At 32.8% G+C, this 24,969-nt stretch overlaps 1 protein-coding gene across 3 annotated transcripts in view; it reads right to left on the bottom strand.

Annotated features, from left to right (window-relative positions):
- LOC113518181 (insulin-like receptor) overlaps positions 1-24,969 on the bottom strand; it is a 115,616-nt gene that overhangs the window by 44,673 nt on the left and 45,974 nt on the right. Inside the window, exon 1 of one of the 3 annotated variants that reach the window (XM_052903104.1) lies at positions 21,613-21,634. The exons of the other annotated variants lie outside the window; for them this stretch is intronic. Within the exon in view, the coding sequence (XP_052759064.1) occupies positions 21,613-21,619 (7 nt within the window). The 5' untranslated portion in view covers positions 21,620-21,634. Of the gene's footprint in view, positions 1-21,612; positions 21,635-24,969 lie in introns of those variants that run through there. 3 annotated transcript variants of the gene reach the window in all.

Below are 24,969 nucleotides of genomic sequence, written 5' to 3'. Positions count from 1 at the left end.
CACCGCGCGCTTCCTAAAGAACGCACACCTATACGCCTTCTGTGCTGTGCAGCTCTATTTCCGACGCCGCGTGACTCACTGCACTTTCACTGTAAATAGTGCCGCTTGTCTATTAATAATTGCCGCTACTCTGCTAGATTGAGTACAAACATCGGCAACAGACATACCGCGAGACGGTTACACCAATATACTTCGTCCTATCATCCGTATAAATGAATGTAACGAAAATTATAGTTTTTGTCTAAACCTGCGGCAAAACAAACGGCTGACGACTCACCTAATGATAGACCGTTATAATCATTGCATGATATGAAGTACACTGTAATTTCAGTAGTAATTTCATTGCCATATGATACTATTACGGCGGAACTCCAGAAAACAGATATTTATTCGTATGATACTTACAAAACTATAAACTATCCCCTGGTTAAGGCTTTGATTTTCAAACTCTTAGTGATAAAGTCTATTAAGAAATTGTACAGCGGGTGGAAAGACTGATTAAAATAACCATAATGCAGTAGAAAATAAATGTGTGGTTTTTACGATATGAGTTAAAGATATTGCAGGAAGAGCAAAAGAGAGTTAGCTAGCAATAGATAGCCGGAAGCGGATATGGACAGATCACATTGAGAAGATGAACCAAATCGTTGGACAAAAAGGAATCTGAAACAGAGACCTCGTCTTTCTACGCTACAAGGATTTACTACTAAAGATGTGTCATTCGCTATGAAACAGGTACAAAGTACAAATGCAAATAACAAAAGATACGCTGCTTGCGAGAGATGAAAAGGAAGCTAAATCGACGAATCCCACGTAGATTAGATTCGTAAATTAAAACATCTGACGTGTGCAGGCACATATTTGTAACATAATCATAGTATAACATCGAATCCAAATATACTAGGGGTAATCGCAAGTCGAAGTTATGCAGCGTAATCGCCGGTCGGCCGAGCGAGGTACGTCGCGCTACGTTGATTTATGTTTCCGGTGTGTGAATGAAGATATCAATGGTCGGGCCGTCGTGGCACTCCGCACTCGGCACTCGGCACTCGCCTCACATGGTGTGCCGAACGGTCGCCTCTTATTGTTGCTGTTCATTCACACCGCATGTTACGATTACGACAAATGCAAATCACCCGTGTGTTTTTTACTTCAACATCCGGCTGCAGCCCGGTGTTTGCGAATTCGAATGGTACGACGTTCCGGATCCGCTTAAGAACCAACCAAATAAGCTTTTAAAATGACACTTCTGCGTTACTCAACACGATGAATTTGATGATAAAAGAAAATTAAAAGCGGCGATTTCTAATTCAACAGTTAAAAAATTTTTTAAAAAATGTTAAACAATAATAGTAAATCTTATTATAATTTTCAGTAAAAAATAGAATTTGCTGAAATATTATGTAGATAACTCACTACAGTTACTTAAATACGTACTTAACTGACTACTACTGTTAAAAAAACTACCTAAATAACTCCTTATAAAGTTCCGATATTTTGATTCATTGATTCGTTTGTTCGTAACATTTGTGAGTTGGGTGTTATTTAAATATCAAGAATAAACTTTAAAAAAAAAGCTATAAATTGCATAGTAGGTATGACATACCATTGTTAACATTTCATTAAAATATAAAATTTTGAATTGCTGGCGTCAGTAGCAATTTGAAATATCTGTTAACGATGGAACGTTCAAATTATAAGTCATAAGTTACAAGATATAAATAATATTTAAAATGACCTCAAACGATACATAAACAGTAGGTAAAATGGAGCAAAACAAGTTGCGCAATCGATCGTAGGAATCGTGGCGAATGAGCGGCTCTCGACGAGGCGCGGCAGCGAGCAAACAGTCCCAGCAGCGCGCCGCCGCCGCCCGCCGCCCTCCCGCCGCGCCGGGCCGCCTCTTCACGTTGATTCTCAAAAGTATTATATCTAGATTTCCACATGAAGTCATAAAACATTCAATATTGCAAATCATGATGGGATCCAGAATCTGTACACGTTTTTACCGTTACCGTTCATAGAGATTTCCAGCTGTCGATAGAGTTGATTCTATAGTGCAATTCGAACGCGGAATACAGAAAAAACTAATAGATATTTACTAATAGATATATGTAGGATTAAACTTCGAATTTTAATAAATGCAATAAAAATATAACTTTGACTGCATAGATATCTTGTGCTCGGTTAGAGCACTGCCTTGTACCTACCCTAATTTAGTGATAACCGCTATAATTGGTGTAATAAGTCAATGATTCACTACGCACGCCCAGAACACGATTTCTAAAATTTTTCAATATATTATTTTTTTATATTCTAATAACATAAATTACGTTTTAGATTGTATTTAGACACACGCTCTTCGGGAAGAGTGAGCCAAACGTTTTGTCGTATCCATTTTGATAATTGACTGCCGATAAAGTGGCTATAAAAATATTTACACTCGTTATACGACCCCTCGCTGACATTTATTACCCAAACAAACTAGGCACTAGAATAATGCTACGATGGCATAATGATGACGTCTTATTTGTATTGCACTCGAACTTACCCGATAATACTATGAATAGGTTACCAACAGCACCATAACAATTTCAGTTTCAGTTTTTTGAAGAAAAACATATAGAGAAAGAAAAGTTAAATATTACTAATTTATCTATGAACTGTCCATAAATAATTATCAAATCAAATTCATAGCATTAGCGCTTAATTAAACCATACACTTCTTGTTCGATTTCTGGAACCAATAGAGATACTGTAGTATCCCGATGCATCGTTTGAATTTCCAAAGGGCATTTTTTACTTGCGCTACTGCATTTATCAACAACTTTGTACGTTATTCTTGCTTTGTTCTTTTAGTCACAAAAAATAAATAGAATTCTCTATTATAAATATATATGGAGTGTTCTTTTAGTATACATTTCTAATTTTAATACTACAAAGATACTGCCCATTTAATGGCATATAGTAATCGTAGCCCATAAGACTTCTACAACACCTATCAGTGATGTCTTGCAAAATTTATTCTTCGTGTATGACACGCAGAAAAAAATTAATCCTCTTTTATTTTTTTATAATATTCCCGTGATTTCTGAGCGTCTGCGGAAGCATTTTCCTCTAAAACAGCATTATATACGCAATTGATTTTATAAAAGGTAATTTTCTAACGATAGTAAATGATGCGATGATACAAATGGTCATTTGAAACAATTTCTTAGATCACAGTTCATTCTGGAGGAATAAAATAGCCTGATGATGACTAATTGAAAAATGGAACACGTGTCACCACACGGGTGTAACACGAGAAAGAAATAATAAGTATTTGCTTTTTTTCTATTATTTTTCATTGAAAGTGGTGCAAGTGAGATATGTACCAATAGTAATCGATCCGCCAGGGGTAAAGTTCGTGGTCATGGTGACTCACATAGTAGTTATGCTGAAATTAAAATAAAAACTACAGTCATTGGTATTAAATGGTACACTCGTAATGTCAGATTGAACGATTGAATTATCATAATTCAATTATTCAATCTGTTATTAAATTTTTTTTTTATTTGATTTTCATTGTCAATCATTGTTTATTATTATAATATATACTTGTATTCCTGAGTCAGAAGCTGTGTCTTACATGGTTTATTCTTATGTCATAAATAAACAAAGATAATGTTTATCTTACGAGTATAGCAAATTTTAAATTTTTTATTCCTATATTTTGAATATTTGAATTAAAATTTACTATGTTTATAATTCGTACGTTACTTTTAATTCCAATACACATTAAATTTCATGAAAACACTACTGGTTATTATACCTACATAATATAATATTTAATGTTATTTCCTAAGTAATATATTTTAATAATGCAAATTTTTAATATGTAACCGTCAATTTAACTACATTAACATAATTAATTTAGCATTAAACTCACTGTTATTACAGAAAAATGGAACAGAATTATCGTGCCATATTAAAATTAAAAAATATATATATTTTAAGATAATTATAATGATAACCAAGCTGATGGCCACAACAACAAACAAAACACTTCAGGTATTGAATAATACTGGTAAAAACCAATACTGATAATAAAGGATTGATTTTGTCTTAGGGATGTGTGTATACTATTGACAGGTGTCAAGAGGTAATTGCCGGCCCTCCGCTTGCCACGTCTGTTGGTCAGGCTCGCGGTACGTAACGAGGATATAGTGGACAACATTAACAAACAAGGTCCAAATTGTAGCCTCAGCGTAACGATGAGCTAACAGAACAACATGTCTACGAGTTCCTACTAACACCGATCAGCATAGACAATTTGTCATCACACTAGCATAGATTATATAGAATTGACATACAGTCTTCGACACTATGTCTATATTCATTATGCCTGGTATTATCCGTGTTAAAATTATATCTTTGGATCCATGTGAGATAATAAAAAATATCAACATCAACTACATAACATAGATGACAGAGTCACAATGTATAAATGTATAATAGTAAAGTTCAGTATAAGGAAGGTAAAAGAAAAATGTTGTATTAACAAGCAAATGAGAAGATTCTGAAACAAATTGTACTTGTGATGAAATATGAATACTACTATAATGACCAGGAAGTAGGAGTACTACGTTTCAAATGTAAACCGAGAGTAGGCTTATTTGCTAACGCCTCACCTTTACACTCAACGACAAGAGTCTAGCGGTGTGTGAAGTATATTAGAACCACCAGTTGAACGATAGTAAATCGGTATCAATATATAACTTAAACCTTAAATGCGAATGATAAATCGTAGTTCTAAAGTAAAACAAGTAAGATCAGGAACTGCGTATATGAGATGTATTCTTTTTGGTCATGTTTGATGCATCCTTAGAAAATTTATTTGGTAGGTATTATTGACCAAAGGAGATGAAAATAAATTTAGGAAATACAAATTAATATTGATGCAAAGTAATAAAGATATCTGTACATAAAAAAAAAACATAGCGAGGAATCTATCGAAATTAGGGAGAGGGAGACTTTGTACAAAAGTCGATTGCTTGGGTACCTCTGTCCTATTCGTGTTTCAACCGTGAAGCAGTTGTGTTTGCATGGCTGTGTTTCGGTTTGAAGGGTGGAATATGGCGTGAATTTACTGGGTACAGAGGAATTATACCTGAGTCCTCAGGAATGGCAACGCATGGGGGGTATCATGGGCGAAACAGTATACTCTATTATGTCCATGGTACTACTCATGTCTATAGGCGACGGTTACCACTTTCCATCAGCTTGTTTGCCATTCTAAGTTGTATAAAAAAAATAAAATAAAAAAAAATACTATTCACCTATCATTTTGGGATTAACTACATATCCCGCGACGCTGTTTGATTTTACCTGACTCCTGACGTAGGAGGATTGTGACAAAAAGTATTTCTACACTATATTTGATCCTACGTGTTTATAGAAATAAATTGTGTTTATCGAAATCATTAGGAAATATTTTTCTATTGCTTTTATACCCTATCTAAAGGTTATATCTTACTGAAGCAAAACGATCAAGATCACATTAGATCATTCTCTTAAATCTTATACACAAATATATTTAGAACATTATATTACAGCATCGTTAGGAAATTATATTAACCCCTTAATGCACATTTTTTTAATCAATTTCTTATTTATTATTATTATTTATTCTTTATTGTACACAAAAATTATGACATATTATATATACATAAAATAAAGGTGTACAATAGGCGAGCTTAACTCTGTAAGAGTTCTCTTCCAGCAAACCCTGAGTGGAAAGGAGCATTATATGTTTATTAGGTACAAATTAAACATTTATTTTTTTGCAAATAATTATTATTTATGCTTATTTTAACTAATATATGCAAAAAAAATCCGAGAATGGCAATAATCTACCATCCAACGTGACAGATACGGACTTAAAATATTTGGAAAATTATATTTCTATATTAACCGTGAACCATACGGAGCTGTAATATTTTGAGACATACAAAATTACAGTAACCGTGACATTCACGGAGCTGCACAATTCTGCCGGTAAACGTTGCCCGTATATGTCACGAAGGTGTGCATTAAGCGGTTAATATTACGACGGTTAATCAAGTAATCTGTTTGTAACTTGCTCCTCATGAAAGTAAAAGTATAAGTAAGTAATCCATAATCTAATGTATACACATTACAAGTTGAAAAATAGGTATTTAACTTATTTAACATTATCAATATTCTAGTCTATTAAAGTTCTGAACGGTATGACTTCTAATGGTCCTAGACTACTTCGACCTATCGAATCTTATCGTCAAGCCAACACTCAAAACTTATCTTCTTACAGTAATATTATTTATTCAAGTTGATCTGTAATAATGTGACGGCAAAAAACGTGAAACTTAATATTAATGATGAAAATCATTATTTTTGTTATGTTAAATGTGTCAACCCTAAATTCTCTTTAGAAAAGCAATGCGGATAGAAATGTAACACGAATAATAAATTTGCCGCATGTACACAATACTCATTTTATTGAGCGGGTAACTCTCTGGTGGCGGAAGACACACGTAACCATCATAATACACGACAACGACTGTACTGCGACACGCGGATTTGCAAAAATGTTTCTTACACAAACTAAAAGGCTTAATGATCTGGACTAAAATATTAGGACGGCAATAAACGGCCCGCAAATGAATTTGTTAGCCGTAGATACTTAAATTTAAGAATGTATTTATTATATTATCCCTTACTAATTAGTACATTATGGAAGGCTCAAAATTTGGGAGAATTTTCAATTTTACTCAATTACGATTTCGATTTCATCCTATATAAAGAATCATATTTAAACTAGTGATACAATTTAAATACTAGTACATATATTTATATATATTACATACTTTAGCAATAAACAAGCATAATAACTTAACTTCATATATCTCTTTATCTATAACTTATAAATATACCTACATCATAATCACCATTTTAACCGTCAATTTGTCTTACAAAAATAAAGAAGATATTTGGTCCTACGATAAGATTTTTTGTCTGTTTAACCTGTTTTTAAGGTGTACATTATTCGCATCGTTCCACAAAACAATTATTTTGTTAGGAATAAAACTTTACCAAATCACGTAACATGAACAACCATAAAAGAACGCTTCATCAATTTCATTTTATAGCTGTACACAACTACTTATAGTGTGCAGTTGGTCAAAGACGGGAAAACAAGATCATTTTATATTTCATAAGTATCAAACTTAGATTGCAGAAAAAAAAATGTCATATTGAAATAATAAGGGTTCACAGGCAATTGATTCTAAAATTCATGGTTTACCTGATAAGTAACGAAATTAATTGCTAGATATGCTACCGTAAATGTTGCTAAAATATGTATTTAGTAAAAATAAATTTCTAAAAATTTCTTTTAAAATTTATTTCACACTTGTAAAACTACAATTCATTAAAGATGGAAATGTAAACTAAGTAAGTATTCCGTATTTGTAGTAGTTCTAATAACTGTGATAAACCTTAGACTTTGTATCGTATATAGATGAGGTCAAGTGTCAAATACTTTATGTATATGTATCTACCTCAATTAAATTAGTATTCTAGTTCTCTCTATTTAAAACTGTTTACATTTTATCATCTATTCAATAAACGCAAAAAAGACAATAGAAAGTTTAGAATTCATTTATCTCCATAGATTTTTTATATTTTTAAGTAAAGTAGTCGTCGCCTATAGATGTGAACATTACAGAAGATACTGTATGCGTTGCCATTCCTGACTATGGTCTGACGGCTGTATCCATTCCACTGTATGACACCTTTCAAGCCAAAAACATCCATGCAAGAATATAGATGGACGTTTTTAGTCAAAGTATATAACTTATTTGAGTTATTTTATTTTCATGTTATTTCGAGGTTATTACCGGATTACGTGTTGTACTTCATGTAAAAAGCGGGATAGAATAGGCTTTCAGTTGGGGACATTTATTCGGAGAATGTAATAAAAGTGGTACGGAGTCGCGGGCCGAGCGGGCGCCGCACACAGCCGCGCGCCGCGCGCGTGACCTGCCTCCGAACGTGGCTTCTCTCCACCACAATTCTACGCAGATACTATTTATTTACGCATGCCGCGCAGATGGCGCGATAATAGCACCCTAATCCGACTAAAACTTCACCTCTAGCAGATACAATACATCTTACATAAATAGGCATTAAATGTTTTTACAACATTTAGGTTATGTATATCATACCTAGTACACTTGCTCAGAAAGCCATCAGGTTCTTCTTCCAAAACAGGAAAGATTAAAATGTTAAGTTTAAAGAATCACCAAAATCGATTCAGAATTGCCGAAGATATAATGTATATATATACAAAAAAAGAAACTTCTGCATTCTTTATAACACACACAAGTTAAATATTTTCAATAATTCTAAACATATTTTAATAAACTTTTAAAAACAGTAAGTAGAAATAATCTAAGTATTAAAAACTGTGGTAGATTTCATGGTATGCTGCTAGATAAGTAAGATAATCATAAGGATAAAAAATTGCATAATCAATTGTATTAATATAAATATACATAATAAATATATTTGACACCCTTATTATATATTATTATTGTGTATTTTTTACTTAAAAATAACGAAAGAATTATTAAATGTATATAAATTTATATACACCCTTTTTAATAATCCAACTCATGTCATATCAAACGGTATCTACACTGTAGATTTTACTGTATATTTGAAACCACTCTCAAGTAGGTTAGTGTTCCTTCTACTTGATATTATTATTGTTTATTTAAACTTTATTGACCAACAATATGTTATAGGTATTCTCTGCTAATTATTGTATGACGCGAATGCGTTTAAACTCCTTTAAACCTTTTGTAAACATAATTATATGACACTTACTTTGCTGGTACGTAAGACCACAAAGTAAGTGAAGTTACGTTCTCTTAATATTATATTATGGAACAAAATATAAATATTTTTTAAATATTAGTAAGTTGATAAATTACGCACATTACATTGTAAATAGGAAAAAAACAAGCAACAAGTCAATAACTCAATTTAATTTTCGTATTTTTTTTTTATTTAAAATAATTATTAATAAAAAAAAACTTAGATGTAAGAGCTTTTACTACCTAAAGGTTGTAAAAACCATAATTATATATAGTTATTATACGAGTTGCTAAAATAATAATCTTAATCATAAATATGTATTAGGATTTAATGATCTCAAAGTTACTTAGTTGTAATGTAAATATATATAAATATTCATTTATTATGAAAAACAAAACGTACCTATATATATAACACTCATTATAATACTAAGTGAAACTAATCTTGTTTCACATTCTTGCAGTCGAAAGTAAGTATATATGTACTCGTAATTGATATTAATGATAAGAATTCGTAAAGGTATCAGGAGATCTACTATGAAATATCCAATTTAAATTCAAAACCAATGTTTCGGTTAAAAGATCGGATACCACTAGTTTCATTGGATTCGGTTGCTCGAACAGACATTCCATTCAGTCTGACTGAATCACATTTAAGTTAATATGTTAAGCTCTGATAGAAATAAATTTAATTGGATAATTTGAATTATATTTTATTATAATTATATAAGTTTAATCAAATTAAAGAAAACTTTAATGATATCACTTGAATCTTAATTTGGATTTGTAAATTTCTGAGTAGGTCTCCCGATTATTTGATCAAATCGAAAACAAAAATTACATAGCCACAACTAATAAGGTGTTGCCAATCATTTAGTTACAGAATATTAATATCTTTAGAGTTAACCAACTTTTTGGCGCTTAATTTGTACGCTCTATTTGTATGATAGCCATGTAACAGGCAATCACCGATTGGAGTACATTACACATTTAGAATCTATTAAATATTACACACGTGTTATTGACTAGTTTAATTTTTCAAGTCACAAGAACGATCTACAAGTATATAAATAATATGTGCCCACAGTAATTAATCAATTTCGAAATGATTTAAAATTGCCCACTTAATTGTGTAACATAGCCACAATAAAAAAGACAAGAAGGACAATGTTTAAAAATATAAATAGGTACATATTTTCTGGTTATTCATTCATTATGTTAACTAGATTGCCAGATCTAGTTAACAGAAGTTAATAACAATTTTCTATAGAAAGCTGCCTGTCAACCGCGATATCGTGAGTGTAAAATTTAAATTTATTTTCCAGGGTTTGTATTAGATTTCTTCAAATACAACGCCGATTTTAATTTTAACAAAATAAAGAATCAATATAAAATAAAGATCAATCAATAAACACACAAATTTGAATTTGGAACCTTCTCCTTTTTAAAGTGAAATAACAACCTGAGAACATTTTTTTTTTTACATTTCCTTTTAAGGGTTCAAAATAGCAATAATTTACTTTCCGAGTAGGTGTAGTAAAAATCCATTAATATTCTACAAATTGTATTTTTCAAAATTGCTTGATATCACGGCATATCGTGAAGATATGGTATGTTTATGATATAAGTCATGGTATATTCTCACGAGTTGTATAATTACTTTATTTCAATGAGCGCCGCGAGTGGTACAGATTACCAATTTTTGCCCGTTAGTAGGGTTGCCAACTCTACTGTCTTCTGTCTGTAATATTTATTATACTGCACTTAGCTTATTTATATTTTACTACGAAGTACTATTAACCACGGAGTAAAGTCTGTACTACACGTGACAAAGGTACATGCGGTTATTTACGTGTTGGTGGTTGCGTCAAACAAAACAGTTGGCGATACACCCATGTGAGGCGCGTTTATTTGCGCACTGTGGCCTCGGAGGGCGTAGCTCCGTGTTTACGTCGCAGCCGGTCGCTGGTGACTCATTAACGGCCACCGCTCGCTGATACGAAATGCCGGACCAATTCTCGATTCTATTAATCTTTGCTGCGTAAATGCCTTCACAATTATTTATGTAGCGAAACATGGAAAGGGCTTAATCAACAAGGTCGCCTGCCGATGGTCGTCGACCCGGAAGCGCGAGAATTAAGGGCTATTTGGTATGCGGGACCTTATACATTTTATACTTATTACTGCGTAGGTACTGACATTATACTCCCAAACTAAATGGTAAATAAACTATCTCTCGATTTACGCATAAGTAGGTTATCTAATAAGCACAATAATAATGGAGGGAACGAGAAGTAGTTGTTTGTTGTGGTATAGGCATGTTATGCGCAGGGGAGAAGAAAATGTGGTAAGAAAGGTATTACGTATGGTTATAGGCGCGAAAGAAGACCAAAAAGAAACGAATGAACTGTGTAGAATGGGAGTGATTAGCAAAATGACTGCAAATAGATATGAATGGAAGAAGAAAACATATTACACCCACCCCGAATAGATGTAGGAAAAGGGTAGGAAGCAGAAAATAAACTATGTTGTATTTAAAAAAAATTGTTATAAATTCAATATACTTACTACATATTACCTACTTATTTGTAAACGCAGTGTAGGACGCCCCTACTAGATTGGAGTGACGACCTCAAATGCATTGCAGAGAGTCAGTGGATACAGGTGGCGGATGAAGGACCGTTCCTTATGGCAGTCAATGGAGGAGGCCCATGTTCAGAAGTAGGCAGATCATGGCTGATATGATGGTAATATGACCTACTTGTAATCCTTACTAATATTATAAATGTGAAAGTGCGTTTGTTACCTTATCGTGCTTTGACGGTTTAATCAATCAATGTGTCATTTTATATATACGCACTATAAGGGATATATTTTTAAGCTATAACTTTAAAATATAATACCTTATGAAATACTGAAAGAGTATACCAGTACAAAATCCAGTAAGTAATATTCATAAAGCTGATCAAATTACCACAAGAAAAATTAGTCGAAAAGACTTGAAAATATTTTTATACTATCTACCTTAATTGATTATATGGCTGCAGTTTGTACATACACATTTGGTTCAAACATTATTTTCATATTATCGGACCGTGTCGAGAGTTGTTTTTCACGCATACTACACATGCTGTTTCTGGATGGAATAGAATACACTTTCCGTTTAATCATGTATAATCATTAATATTGTAAGATTTTTATCAACAAGTTTCCACCTGTGAAGTCAGATTGAGCATACATGTTAAAACAGTAAAAACAGGTCCAAGTATGTTTCGGTTCACACATAACTTTCCGTAGCTATGCCAATAACGAAAATTTATTGTAAACCAGTTACGAATCACAAGATATAATTGAAATTTTCTGGTTAATTTCTTTTATTCTCTCACTTCAGTTTGTTCAGAATTGACACGGGATCATTCAACTACGCAATTACTTGATACAACTAGTGAACTAGTTGACCCGAGATAGCCGTAATTAATTCATAGTAATTTTGTACTATATATTACTTAGTACTCAAGTCAATTCTCTTAATTAATGTAGTCCCATTTACAACTTATGTAAAATGATATAGCTGTACAACCTAATACTTTGAAATTAGTCTAAAAAATGTGATAAAAACATTATAATTAAATAAAAAATAGTCAAATAACCTATATTATTATCTTTGAGGGTTCACTCGGTTTTTTAACTGTCACAAGCTAACTGAGTAAACATTGTTAATAACATTGTTAATAATAATTGATAAAACTATCCAATCTCTCCACTTTCCAACAGGTGGACCGTCTACAAACAATGCTATTCTAAGTACAAAACAATTTAAAAAGTTTCATCAAAATCGGTGGAGCGATTTCGGAGATTAAGGGAACGAACATAGTAATATGAATACACAGTATATCAGGAATCAGTATACTTATAAAAGAGCTGTAATCTCAGTTACAAATATATACGTATCAAGTCGTTTTTCATAAAAAATCAAAAGATCTCTGATCCTACTGGATATACTTATCCCTGTAACCTGGATCTGGGTGCAATAAAAATATTTTAAGGTGTCTAAATGCCCACTCATTCCTTTAGTGGGCGATTCTAATTTCGCTGCCTACTAGTCTCGATTCATAATTCTATTATTATCCGTACAACGTTGAAAAATAATTTTGGGATCAGATAATCATTTTTCGATGGTACTCGTATATCAAGATAAACCATACACAAGATTTTAAGACCTTCAGGAACATAACTGAAAACCGTATTTTGGACCAACAGTGCCTACTTTTTGGGTGTGCCGGTGAAAATATTCAGACGAAAATTCTAAAAATTATTGTTTTAGTTTTTATTGCTCTTATTAATCGCCTCGCCTAGCTACAATTTTATTAATAAGATTTGATGTTTTCAGATTTATAAATATCTCAAATTAACTTGTCTGTACGAGTAAATATATTTTCTCAGAGTAAATATATATAATTGTAACAATGGGTGGGTTTATCAAATTAGTCGAAGTGAATGAAACGGTATTAAAATTTTGAAGATACACTGCTTGCGAGAACTACAAAAATATTATATTAACTTAACCCCTTTATTCATAAAAAATAAAATCTCCTACAAAGTGTGAAGTAGTTACACTGTTTTGTTACTTTCATTCAAACTGAGAATTTAGCACAAAAGAAAGAGACAAAACAGTTCAATATGTAAAAGGTTTTTGGGAAGTTTGACATTTTTATGAATAAGGGGGTTAACCTTTACTGAGATTATAAATGCGATAGTTTTTTTGTTACATTATTGTCTTGGCGGTTTAATAGTTCAAGCAATAACAAAGAAATTCCGCATACATTAATATATTATTGTAATATGAAGAAAGACATAGGCTTCTTTTTATCTCAATTGATCCATATATCCCGGTCATACCAACGAAGTCGCAAATAAACATTGGCAACCTATATTAATAGGGGGAAAGGGATTGTTAGTAATGGAGACTGAGAATCCCATTGCTAGCAATATACCCAACCAGGTCGACCTCCTCGCGGTTCCCCCTGGAAACTATCATGGTTAATTCCTGATGAATTCATCATGATGGGCTAACTGGCCTGTTTTCATTCTCATCTATCACCCTTCACTGGTGCTCCGCCAGCGTATCCCATTAGCGCAGGCGGGGTTACCATACCATTTTCACCCATCAAAAAAAAAAAACCTATATTAATAAAATAAAATACCTAAAGTAACACTCAAATATGATCCTACGAGTTTTCCAGCTACAAGTTAATCAATTGTAAATTCTTACGCGGCCGTATTATGTTTGTCTAATAATACATAAACATTCTCATTGCACCCAGTCAATGGTGCAATTAATGTTTACTAGTGTAGATGGAGGGGAATAGTAAGTAGTAGCCAATCCATATTTATCGACTGCATATCGGTGTCCGTCGATGGCATGGTGTGGCGGACGAGTGTGAAGTAGTGATGTGCCGAATGAGTCCGACTCTAATATAAAATATAGAACTCGGATACGTGGTATTCCAATACGGGGTTCGAGTACTTACGGTACTCGAATACTGTATATGTATTCATATGTTTTTCTGTTTTTGTTTTATTATTATTATTTTCTAATGGCCAACATAAAAGATTGTTTAATTTGCTCTTCAAATACAGTTTATTTTTTGTTATAATAATATTTATGTATGTATATATTTATTTATTTAATATAATATTTGCACGTTTATATTAATCTATTTATATGTTTATAATTTAAGAATATAATATGTATTACTTTTTATATTTCCTCAATTCAATAATGCACCGTTTACTTAATCCTCAGTTTGCTCAGTGTACATAGCCGTATGTACATAGTGTCAGTGTGTATTAAAGTGTAAATAAAAAAATAAAAATTATTAGATTATGAATATTTATTCATAAATATTCGTAATCTAATAATTTCATATTTTCATAAAAGTAAATATCAGAAATAAAATGATAACGTTCTCGAAAAAAATAAATAATCGAATATTAGTATTCGAGTACTTGTCCGCGTCCTCAGACACGAGTCAAAATTCGATACCTTTTTTGACTAACACCAGAATATTCGAAAATAAAAAAAGCCGTCTCAGCCCATCACTAGGGCGGAGGCCGCGGCTAGGTCGTTTGCCGTCTCCCTCGGAATGCGCTCGGAATGCACGCCGCCGGTGCAGATTGCAAGCCTCTCACTGACCCCGTCGCTCCTACTCTGCTCCTCACTCCGTGTAGACCGGTTTATTAACGAGCATTTTCTTACTATATCCACTATGCAGTAAATATTTCAGCTGCGTACAATCCGTACCATTCCACGATCCCGCCAAGCTGTCAGTTACGTATACATTGTAACTAGCCCTACACCATAGAGAAATACTAAAATAGTACAGTACAGACAATTATGATATTTAATTTATACTTATATTGTGTATCTCATATGTTGGATAGTATTTAGGTGTCTATTATTGATTTTTTCGTGGATGTATATTTGATGTATTGGGTTAACAAATGGCTTTGAAAATGATATGACACTTGCTGGTTTCTTGTGATCAAGACGTATTGATTTACCGGGATACAAAGTAGAATTAGGAATACAATATGTATAATTTAAAATTCATTTTCTTTTACCTATTAGTAGCTATCAGGATATTCTCCTGTCCTTATAAAAGATAAACGCTGGTTTTGAAAACAAAAGGTAAATATTGGACATGCAAAATTGGAATAGTGTTTTTGTTACCCGACAGACAAAAAAGGAGGTTAATATTCTTCCAATGTAGTAATCATATATTTTATATTTTTTCTCAATATTTAGTTTCATGTTCCCGCCTACACTACCTCGGGAGTTCTGCTTTTGTGCACTCAAATCTTCGCGCACGAACAGCATCGTACACTACAGTAGAATACAAGTACTTCAAGTATTGCTATTTCTGGTAATTAAGGTGTTTCTCTTGCATTTTATTACATTACAAAATATTAACGTGCAATTATCAATTCTCATTTCAGCAACAGGTATTATTTTTTAATGCGGAACTTTAAAATATGGAAAATTGCTTAATTTTCATTTGAATGGCACAAAATGTTTTCTATAGAAAAGCGACTTTGTTGTACAGATAAAAGACACGACAGTTATGATACGGAAACAATAAATAAAGGTATTGAGGCGACATGGCGGCGCGGCGGTACGGCATTGCGCGTCACAACGCACTGTTTGTTTACTCTGTGACGTGCGCGTGCGTCCTATGCAAACTCCAATGCAGCACAGATAAATAATCTATTCATACAATCAGATCATAAATTTACAGCTTCAAAATCAAGTTAATGTATAAAACCGGTTAATATAATTTAATGCACAAATAGCCTTGAAGAATGAATTTGAACAATCATTTTTTTGCTTTTTTATCAAATGGAATGCTCGTTTGATAGAAAAACATCTTAACATTTACGTACTTCAGTCGATCGTTTAAATATCTTCATAAATTGTAGTCAAAAAGCCGTATAGTGTACACACTCCGGTGGATGATGCACTGGTATCTTGATGCAACGCTGATGGTTCGCTTGGTTGGACTTCCGAGTCACACAAGGCAGCAGAGCAAGCGCCGCCACCGCGATGAGGCCAATCTGTCAGCGACACAGGCGCGGGCGTGACATTCGAGCTCGCCCGCTTGGGGCCTCTCTCTTCAAAACAACACTTGTTGCGGAAATAGCGACCAAAATCGTTTGCTCGTCGTGTCGTGACGTAGATACTTATACTGGCGCGTTCACCTCGCTCGGCCGCGTGTCATCCTCATTCCCACACTGCACTGCACGGCGTAATCTTCGCCACCTTATCTATACATCTCCGCATAATGAGTCTTGGATCTCGTTCCTTATCTCGACGAGGTATGTTGATTTTGCTCTCATGTCATGTTCTTCGATGTGAATTATAACATGAGAACAAGAAAAGCGACGGTTACAGTGGATTATTCAAATCAATTCTAAACTTCGTCCTTGACTAGTGACTAATACGAGTACATCGATCGATCTATCAACGACTCTTGGCGTATGGCTTGATCAAGAAAGGATTTCTCGAAATTCCCACGGAAACTGTAGAAAATAACAGGTTCCGTGCAGGTGAAGCTATGATAAACATATACTTAGTTGAAATATTAATAGGACAGTCACGTCAGTTTTCATTTCAGCATCTTGCCGCCTGATTTTCATAAATCGTTCGTATAATATCACTGAAGTAGAGAAGTTATTAGAATGCTATGCCAGTTTATAGCGTGTCTATAGCACGTTTTTTATGTATTACGAGTACTATAGTGAAACTACCATAATAAAAAATTTAAAGAACACATAAAGTATGTAAATACTCAACGTCATTTCGATCGAACGACTTTATAAACGGAGCATCGTTCAATGATGAGAATACGAAAACAGTTTCAATGATTGAGCCGCCAAGATATTGTTTCGGTTTTCATTATAACTTTTTTACAGCTCAAAAATCAGTCCAGTCAAAAGACGGACAATAAAAGACTATTGCAATTTATATTTTCAAATTGTTTTCAATTTTGTATGAAATATTACGTGTACTGTTATGTGTTTGTATAAATATTAAAAAATGAAATACTTAAATGAAAATATATTATTCATCGATATCAAATAAGGGTTACAAGGATCAACATGAACTTTCTATTATTAGTTCCTATAATTACTTGGATTTCATTTAGTTTAAATATACAAGTGTATCTTTTTTTAACTTCGGGGTCCAATATTGTATACCATATATTATAATATTTTACAAATGTCAATACAGAACAATGCAAAGATTTTTGTGTATATGATAAGGAAATATCCTGAGAAATCCACGTAATTGGCTAAATATTATAATTATATTCAGTCACTCCTGGTAACATACTTACATGCATACTTATGGACATTTTTTGTATAGATATTATGAATAGATGACGAACAGGAAAATTCCTACCACCTGATAGGCCTCCCACACATTTAAATCGAAAATCGTTGGAGGCATGAATGAACGAACATACATAATGACAAAATGATAAGACCCAATGCGCATAAAATGTGTCCCTAAGGATTGCTGTCTAAGGAAGTATAAATAAAGATATCTATTTCATATATAAGAAATAGGAGTAGGTATACACAGTACAGATACCTACGTAAAATAAATATGTAAGTATCTTTACTACTTAAACTCAGTGAATTTTAAATACTGATAAGGAATATAAAGTCCGTTGTTATTCTTTTACATATATTATACTTTTGAATTAAACAGTTCTAGTAAATAACATCTGTAACTGTAACAACAAATACTCGAAATAAGTATTGTGAAAACGTTTACTATGTAAACAAAAACAGACTGATGAAAACAATAGTCTTGACATCAAAATTCTACGTAAGCCAAACATACCTACATATTAATTAATTTAATTGAAAATGTCAATAGAGAAAAATACGCACATAAATAATTAAAGGTGTCAGCGATAATTAATAAATTAAGTATCTATTAGTTATCGCATCTCCTTAAATTGATGATACTGACTTGTGCCAAAATAAATTCTAAATTCGCCATTCAGAATAGCTTGTAATATTCATATTCGATAAATTCATTGATAGCGCCTGACATAATATCTAAATTGCGAAACATTTCACATTATTTTAGGCATACGAAATCAAAACAAACGGTCTTTTGGCCTCATCAAACAAGATAGTTACGTAGCGTGTGCGAGGCGCGATAAAATTAGCCGATACACTGACATTGAACGCAAAAACAAAGTGGAGCGGACTTCGCGCATGCGCTCAGGTAGTCAGATGTGGGGCAATTTTAGCAATCGCATTGCTAATAATTGTGCGTACGCAATGCGGGCGAGTGAGGCTCATATCGGGGGCAGCTATAAATAAGTACTTGTGTACCTAGCAGTAGCCGCACTAATTGGAACAAGCGAAAATGACGAGCGGTCGTCGACCGCGCTACCTTCACAAGTGGAGAGCATCGGCAAAGGTTGTTAGCCCGTCTATAGTCAACGGCAGGCCAACGCAGCTGATGGCGCGCAGTCGCTCGCGCCGAAATCACTGTCATCCCTCAGGCCTCACGAACCACCGTTATACGATCAGTCATTCACCTATCGTCATTTATGATTTCAAAAAGATCAATAAATCTATCTATAATCGTGTTTCAAATAGCAGGCAGAAGAACAATAAAACTTGCGTAGTATTGTTTCTCTTTTCCGCTTCACAATTTGCCATCATTCATAAGACTGAAACAAAAATAATCGTAAGTTTTAGCTTTATTGACGTTTATAAAGACCATTGCCCTATACTAAATAGCTAAAACAATACACCTGCCCTTTGTAATTGGATAAGCAGCAATATTTAATAATGAGAGCAGTACAAGTATGTACCGAAAGGCGATTTGTCGAGTTCTGATACACCTCATTATTATTACAAAGATCGTAGCAGTTTATTAATTGATTTCATTAAATCGCGTAAAAGGAGCTCCTGTGATGATTGTACAGTCTCTGCAGGCGCTCAACATTAGAGTAACATTGCTGGGAACCACATTTCCAAGAAGCCAGAGCAAGTTCTTAAATCGAAAGTCGATTTCGTTCCGTTTCTTGTTGATATGATCTCTCCATTCGAGTCACCGATATAGTACATGTATCACCATAAAAAAGAATATTTCATACAAGTCAAACAGGTTGAAAATAAAATACTGTAATAACGCTATTTGTATCAAGCCATTACGATCCCAATTATCTAAAACTGTGTATAATAAATATGAACTGAAAAGAGTTTTACATTTTTTTGTTTTTTCTTTAATCGATTGCTCCATTGTCTGTTACCAGCATTGATTACTCTACACTAAATCAGATTCATATTAAATAAAAATTATCTATCATCAACTGTAATTGTAAATTGCTCACAACGAAGAATTCGAAAAAAGATTGAATGTACAGGGCAGAGATCACCAGCGCTCATAGGGTCTTTTCCTTAAAAGACATATATTTCTATATGTAATATATATATTATTGCTTTTAACTGATTCGCTTTATCTATTTAGTGCTTAGAAATAGAGACATATGAGGACACATTGTTAAAAGTGCAATCCTGGGCTACAGACTGCCAAAACTAATAGAAACAGAGGAGGGTTAACCATTCCTTACTGATGCTATAAATTTCTGGATAATCGTTTAATAAAATCATTTATCATTCGTCGAACAAAACCGCCTTTCGAGTCTATATATTGTGTATGTAACCCCGCGTTGCTCAATCTACAAATACTTAACAAATTTATATCCAAGTCGAGGGTCGACTCTCCATTACACATCTAGTAGTGTATTTATCTTCCGTATGTAAAAAAATAAAAATTAAAGTGCAATAGGGAAAATAGCATAAACTAATCATTGTATTTTTGTTTATTGAGCAGTAATACCGAAGCAATTTCCAGGGAAAAATTGATTGTTGTCTTGAAAACCACAGCAGATGGTTGGTCAAAAGAAGAAACTTGGCAGCCAGACATCATAGTTTGTTTAGAGAACAATGTTTCTCTTGCAGTTAAAACAGTATAAAATGAATTTGTACGTACAAATTGTAATGAAGTTATCACAACTGCATAACAATGGCAGTAGTTAAATAATTTCGGAAGCACATGTTCCAGCGCAATATATGGAAATTACAGGTACACGTTTTCTTAAATAATTGCAGAGCATCAGAACTATGTAGTGCCCAAAAATGAATAAACATATTCATTTTTTTATTAACATAATTTTTGTTTATCATTATTTGTTTTTTTTTTATCAATTATTTTAGTTTTCCTTTTTATGATAAACGACATAATTTACTATATATCGTAAGTGTTTGCGTAGAGAACTTTGGTTGCACAGGCTGCTAATGTTAGTGGAAAAGACTTAAATTGTGGAAGAAGTCGTAGGTGTATAACTTCAAACGACATTATTCAAGGTGTAATTTGATGTAGGAAATGGGTTTCTCCTTTATCTTCCTCAGTTCTCGAATACTTGTCCTAGTTCTCAAACTCGAGACAGAATTCAACTGTTTTGACGAGTACCAAAATATTAGAATATTAAAAAAGCATATCACTACTCTTATCTAACACTAATATAAGAGAAATAGGTTAACAATAATTTCTCGTTAAATAACGTAATTTTTTTTTTAGATAACCTTGACACTTTGTAAAATAAAACATGTTTCCACATATTGTGCAATACGTAAACATAGCGAATTAGTCTTAAAATTTACAAACGTAGGGTGTGACGAACAACCCCATGACCTATTTACATTGTTGTATAGAAAATAGAACGGGATAAATTTAAACTCGAGCCGCGCGGCCGTCTATATCTTGTACATCTTGTAATTAGAAAGATAAACAACACCTAAACACAAATAGAAAGCATAGATAATGTATATATTTCACGATCTGATAAAATAGACGTCAGGAATCATATATCCTATAAGACACCTAGGATGATAAATTATTGTTTGTCGTGTACGAGTATATTTTAAAATCATTTTGGTTGGTAATCCATAATAATATTATTAAGTTTAGAGGTGGGATTGTTAGTAATGTGTACCACCAGACCCACCGCTAGCATTATATCCTGTCAGGTCGATCTCCACGTGGTCCCCCCTGGAAACCATCGTGCTGAATTCCAGGTGTATTCGTCATAATGGACTAATTGACCTGCTTTTTCATTCTCACCTGTCATCCTTTACTAGTGGCCCGCTACTTTATATCATTAGGGCGGACGAGCTTGCCATTCGATCATCATCATCCCTTAAAAAGAAATTATATATTAGTTATTGCCTGCAACTTTGCCCGCGTGAATGAGTATACAAAATATTCTACTAATATTAAGTTAGGATATAACCTACCTGTGTACCAAATTCTATTCATCTATTCTATTCAGTATTTTTTATGTAAAAGAGTTACAAACATCTATCTATCCATCATTACACACTTCCGCATTTATATTAATAGGGTGCAAAATTAAGTTTGTATGTTAGCCATTGGAGTGTTAATAGCCCAACCAATCATCATGAAACTTGTTATACACGGACAAAATTTTTGGAATGAAGAAACACAAGCTAGATAAAGAGATTAAGCGAGATAAAGATCTCGGTTAATCAAGAATATCAAAATAAACCGGAAACGCGAACAATGTCGCGGATAAAACTAGTCTATGTAGAAAACTGTTTTGTAGGAATGTTGGGTTTTATTTAGTCATATGTTATCCAATATCGTAATTTTCAGCGGGAGGAAGTTGAGTCTATTTTACAAATATAAATATTTACTAATTTCTGATCTTGATGACCTAGAAATTTAGTTGACTCTTACTTAAATAAACTGTATTTCTAGAATAGAGATAGATACTCTTTATTGTTTCCTCCAAAAAGTTTAAAATAGTAAACTTATTATAAATATAAACAATTACATATAAATATTTACTTTTCGACAACTTACATACTTACAAATCCTTCTACGCTATACCACAGAAGATCTACCATACAAAAGGTAAAACTTTAGAAGAGATTCAAATAATTATTTTTAACAACCTACTTCAAAAAGAAGATGGAAGAAGGAGGTTCGCAATTCGGTTGTATTTTTTTATATATGTTAGCAATTTGGAAAATTCTTTTCTTATATAAAAGGATATACTTATAGATTGATCCAACAAAAAATTTTCAAAATCAGTTCGATAGTTTAGTTTTTAAATCAATATAACTGATTTTGTCACAATTAATGTCGACTTTTTTGTGTGACACAATCTTTAATTATATTTAAAAAGTTTGATTTTCCTAATATGTTAGAAATAAATAATAACTTAAGATTTTACAAAATGATTTTACATTCCACAGTATTGTTCTTATTCTTCATTATTTTAAAGAACTTCAAAAAGCGGGAGATTCTCAATTCATCTATATTTTTTTTTTTATTGTGCATGTCTAAATAAATACTATAAAGAGGTAAAATTTGGTTATAAATATTTTCAAATAACATTGGCTGTATTTTATTTAAAAAACCAGGTCGAGTCATTAGTACACAATATCTTTATCAATTTACTGTCGACGTTAATAATTCTTTTTGTAAACGATAGGGTTCAACTCCATGTTGATCTCATATTAATTTTGTAACTATTTAAGCAGCTGTTTGTCTTTGCAGAGCAAAAATTACTAGTTGCGAAGGAAAATCTACACAGAGAGACATAAGTTCGCATTCTAAATTCAAATATTTTTAAGCTAATTTGTTCACTAAATATCTCGTTGTTTATCCGTTGTGTATGTATGTGTGTGTGTGTATGTATTCACGACTGAAATTTCTTTATTTGTAGAGTAAAATGTAGTTGTATTTGTATTAACAGATATCAATGTAATTAACGGGATATCTATTCCATTTACCGCAACGACCTTGCTTACAGTTGTTCGTGGACTCCATTAATTTACGTCACGAAATTTAGAATTTGTGCCAATTTTATACTACTGCTTATCGCCACAATCAATCTAATACATATAGTTTGTTTTGTGAACAATTAAACGTAGTTACCTTAAGTGATGTTATGTTATAATTGAAGGTCTAAGTGCCTGAACTAACTGAACTAAGTATTACGTTTTGAAGATAGTTTCGCAAAATAATTAAGATTTTGTTTTACAAAGATTATTTTATTTAGGACAAAATTAATATGGAATCAAAGCGGAAGTATATTAGTAATGGGGATGCTATAGAAAAATCATAGAAATTAGTTTAAAACTGACCAATAAATCACGTACTATATGTATTGTGTGTATGCATTGTAATTTTCATTATATCACTATACTAATTTAATTACTAGAAGTAGTATAATACAAAATATTTCTTTATTAAACTACTCGTGCCTTAATCAAATAGACACGAGGTAAACCGCGAGAAATTCTGCTAAATAAACAAGCTAGGTAGGTAATAAAAATTTATTATGAAAGAAAAAAAATAATCAACACAACACAATTTTTCGAGTTAGCTACTGTGACCACAGATCAAATATTTGTTTGCCGCTGACGTCTTGTTCCGGTGTACCATTTACTATTTTCTGGAGATCAATTTCCAACTTTTTGGATTATTTTTTCTTTATACTCATTAGGAAGTTACAGTGTACACTGTATGATTATTACTTATTATGATTTTTGACCGTAATATATGTGCCGACTTGAAACTCAGAACTGGTTTCCTTGGGACTGCTGATACTGTACCTTATTTAGCTTCGTTAGCAAAGAAATTCGTGCCTAATAAAATATGGCACACTAATACAATGAGCTCAAATACGAATGACTTAAGTATATGCAATTTTTATTAATACAAATTATCATTCATCATTACAAGTTGCAAAACTTTCATCTCCACCTCCATTGTCAAAGCAGTTCAATGAGAATATAGTAATTATAAGCATAATTATCATGTTAACTAAATATATTTGTGAATTTTAATTAAGTTGGGAACCTGAAAGCGGCCGAAAAATCCGTTACTTATAAACGCCAGAAAAAAAATATCATAAATACAAACGTTGTGAGATAAATAAGAAAATTGTAATACAAACCATATATAATGTATCAATAAATTCGAAAAGAACAGATAAAGTAAGTATTGTTTAGCAACAATAAGTTTATTGAATGAGTAGTAATTAAACAGCAATGACGGAGGAGCGTGCGGTGGCTACGGCGACGGCGGCAACCGTGCCAGTGGACGATGACGCTGAGGCGGGGGCGCTATCACCAGTTATCAGAGCACAAACAACGCTATTTTAAAACAGCGCTAATCTTTCACGAGATAGAATCTGGCGAGTAGAACCTTGAAATTGCATTTAAGACGACATTGGAATAACAACGAGATCCGAGCGAATAATAAATAATGAGCTCACATCTTGTATATCGTGGGGCGATGAGACAGTCCCAGTTGTACTGTGGTTATTTATTTGGTATTTGGCATACATCGGCCGACTTTTATTTCTCACTTGTTATTGTAACAGTGGTCTTACGATCGTATTGTAAAGTTCCTGATATTCCAAAGAATAAAATGACTAACTACCAC

The sequence above is a fragment of the Galleria mellonella genome, unplaced genomic scaffold (assembly GCF_026898425.1).
Source record: "Galleria mellonella isolate WM207_F2 unplaced genomic scaffold, CSIRO_AGI_GalMel_v1 utg132, whole genome shotgun sequence".
Classification (NCBI taxonomy): domain Eukaryota; kingdom Metazoa; phylum Arthropoda; class Insecta; order Lepidoptera; family Pyralidae; genus Galleria; species Galleria mellonella.
Note: the sequence above shows the minus strand (reverse complement) of the source record. Positions and strands in the feature narration are given on the sequence as shown.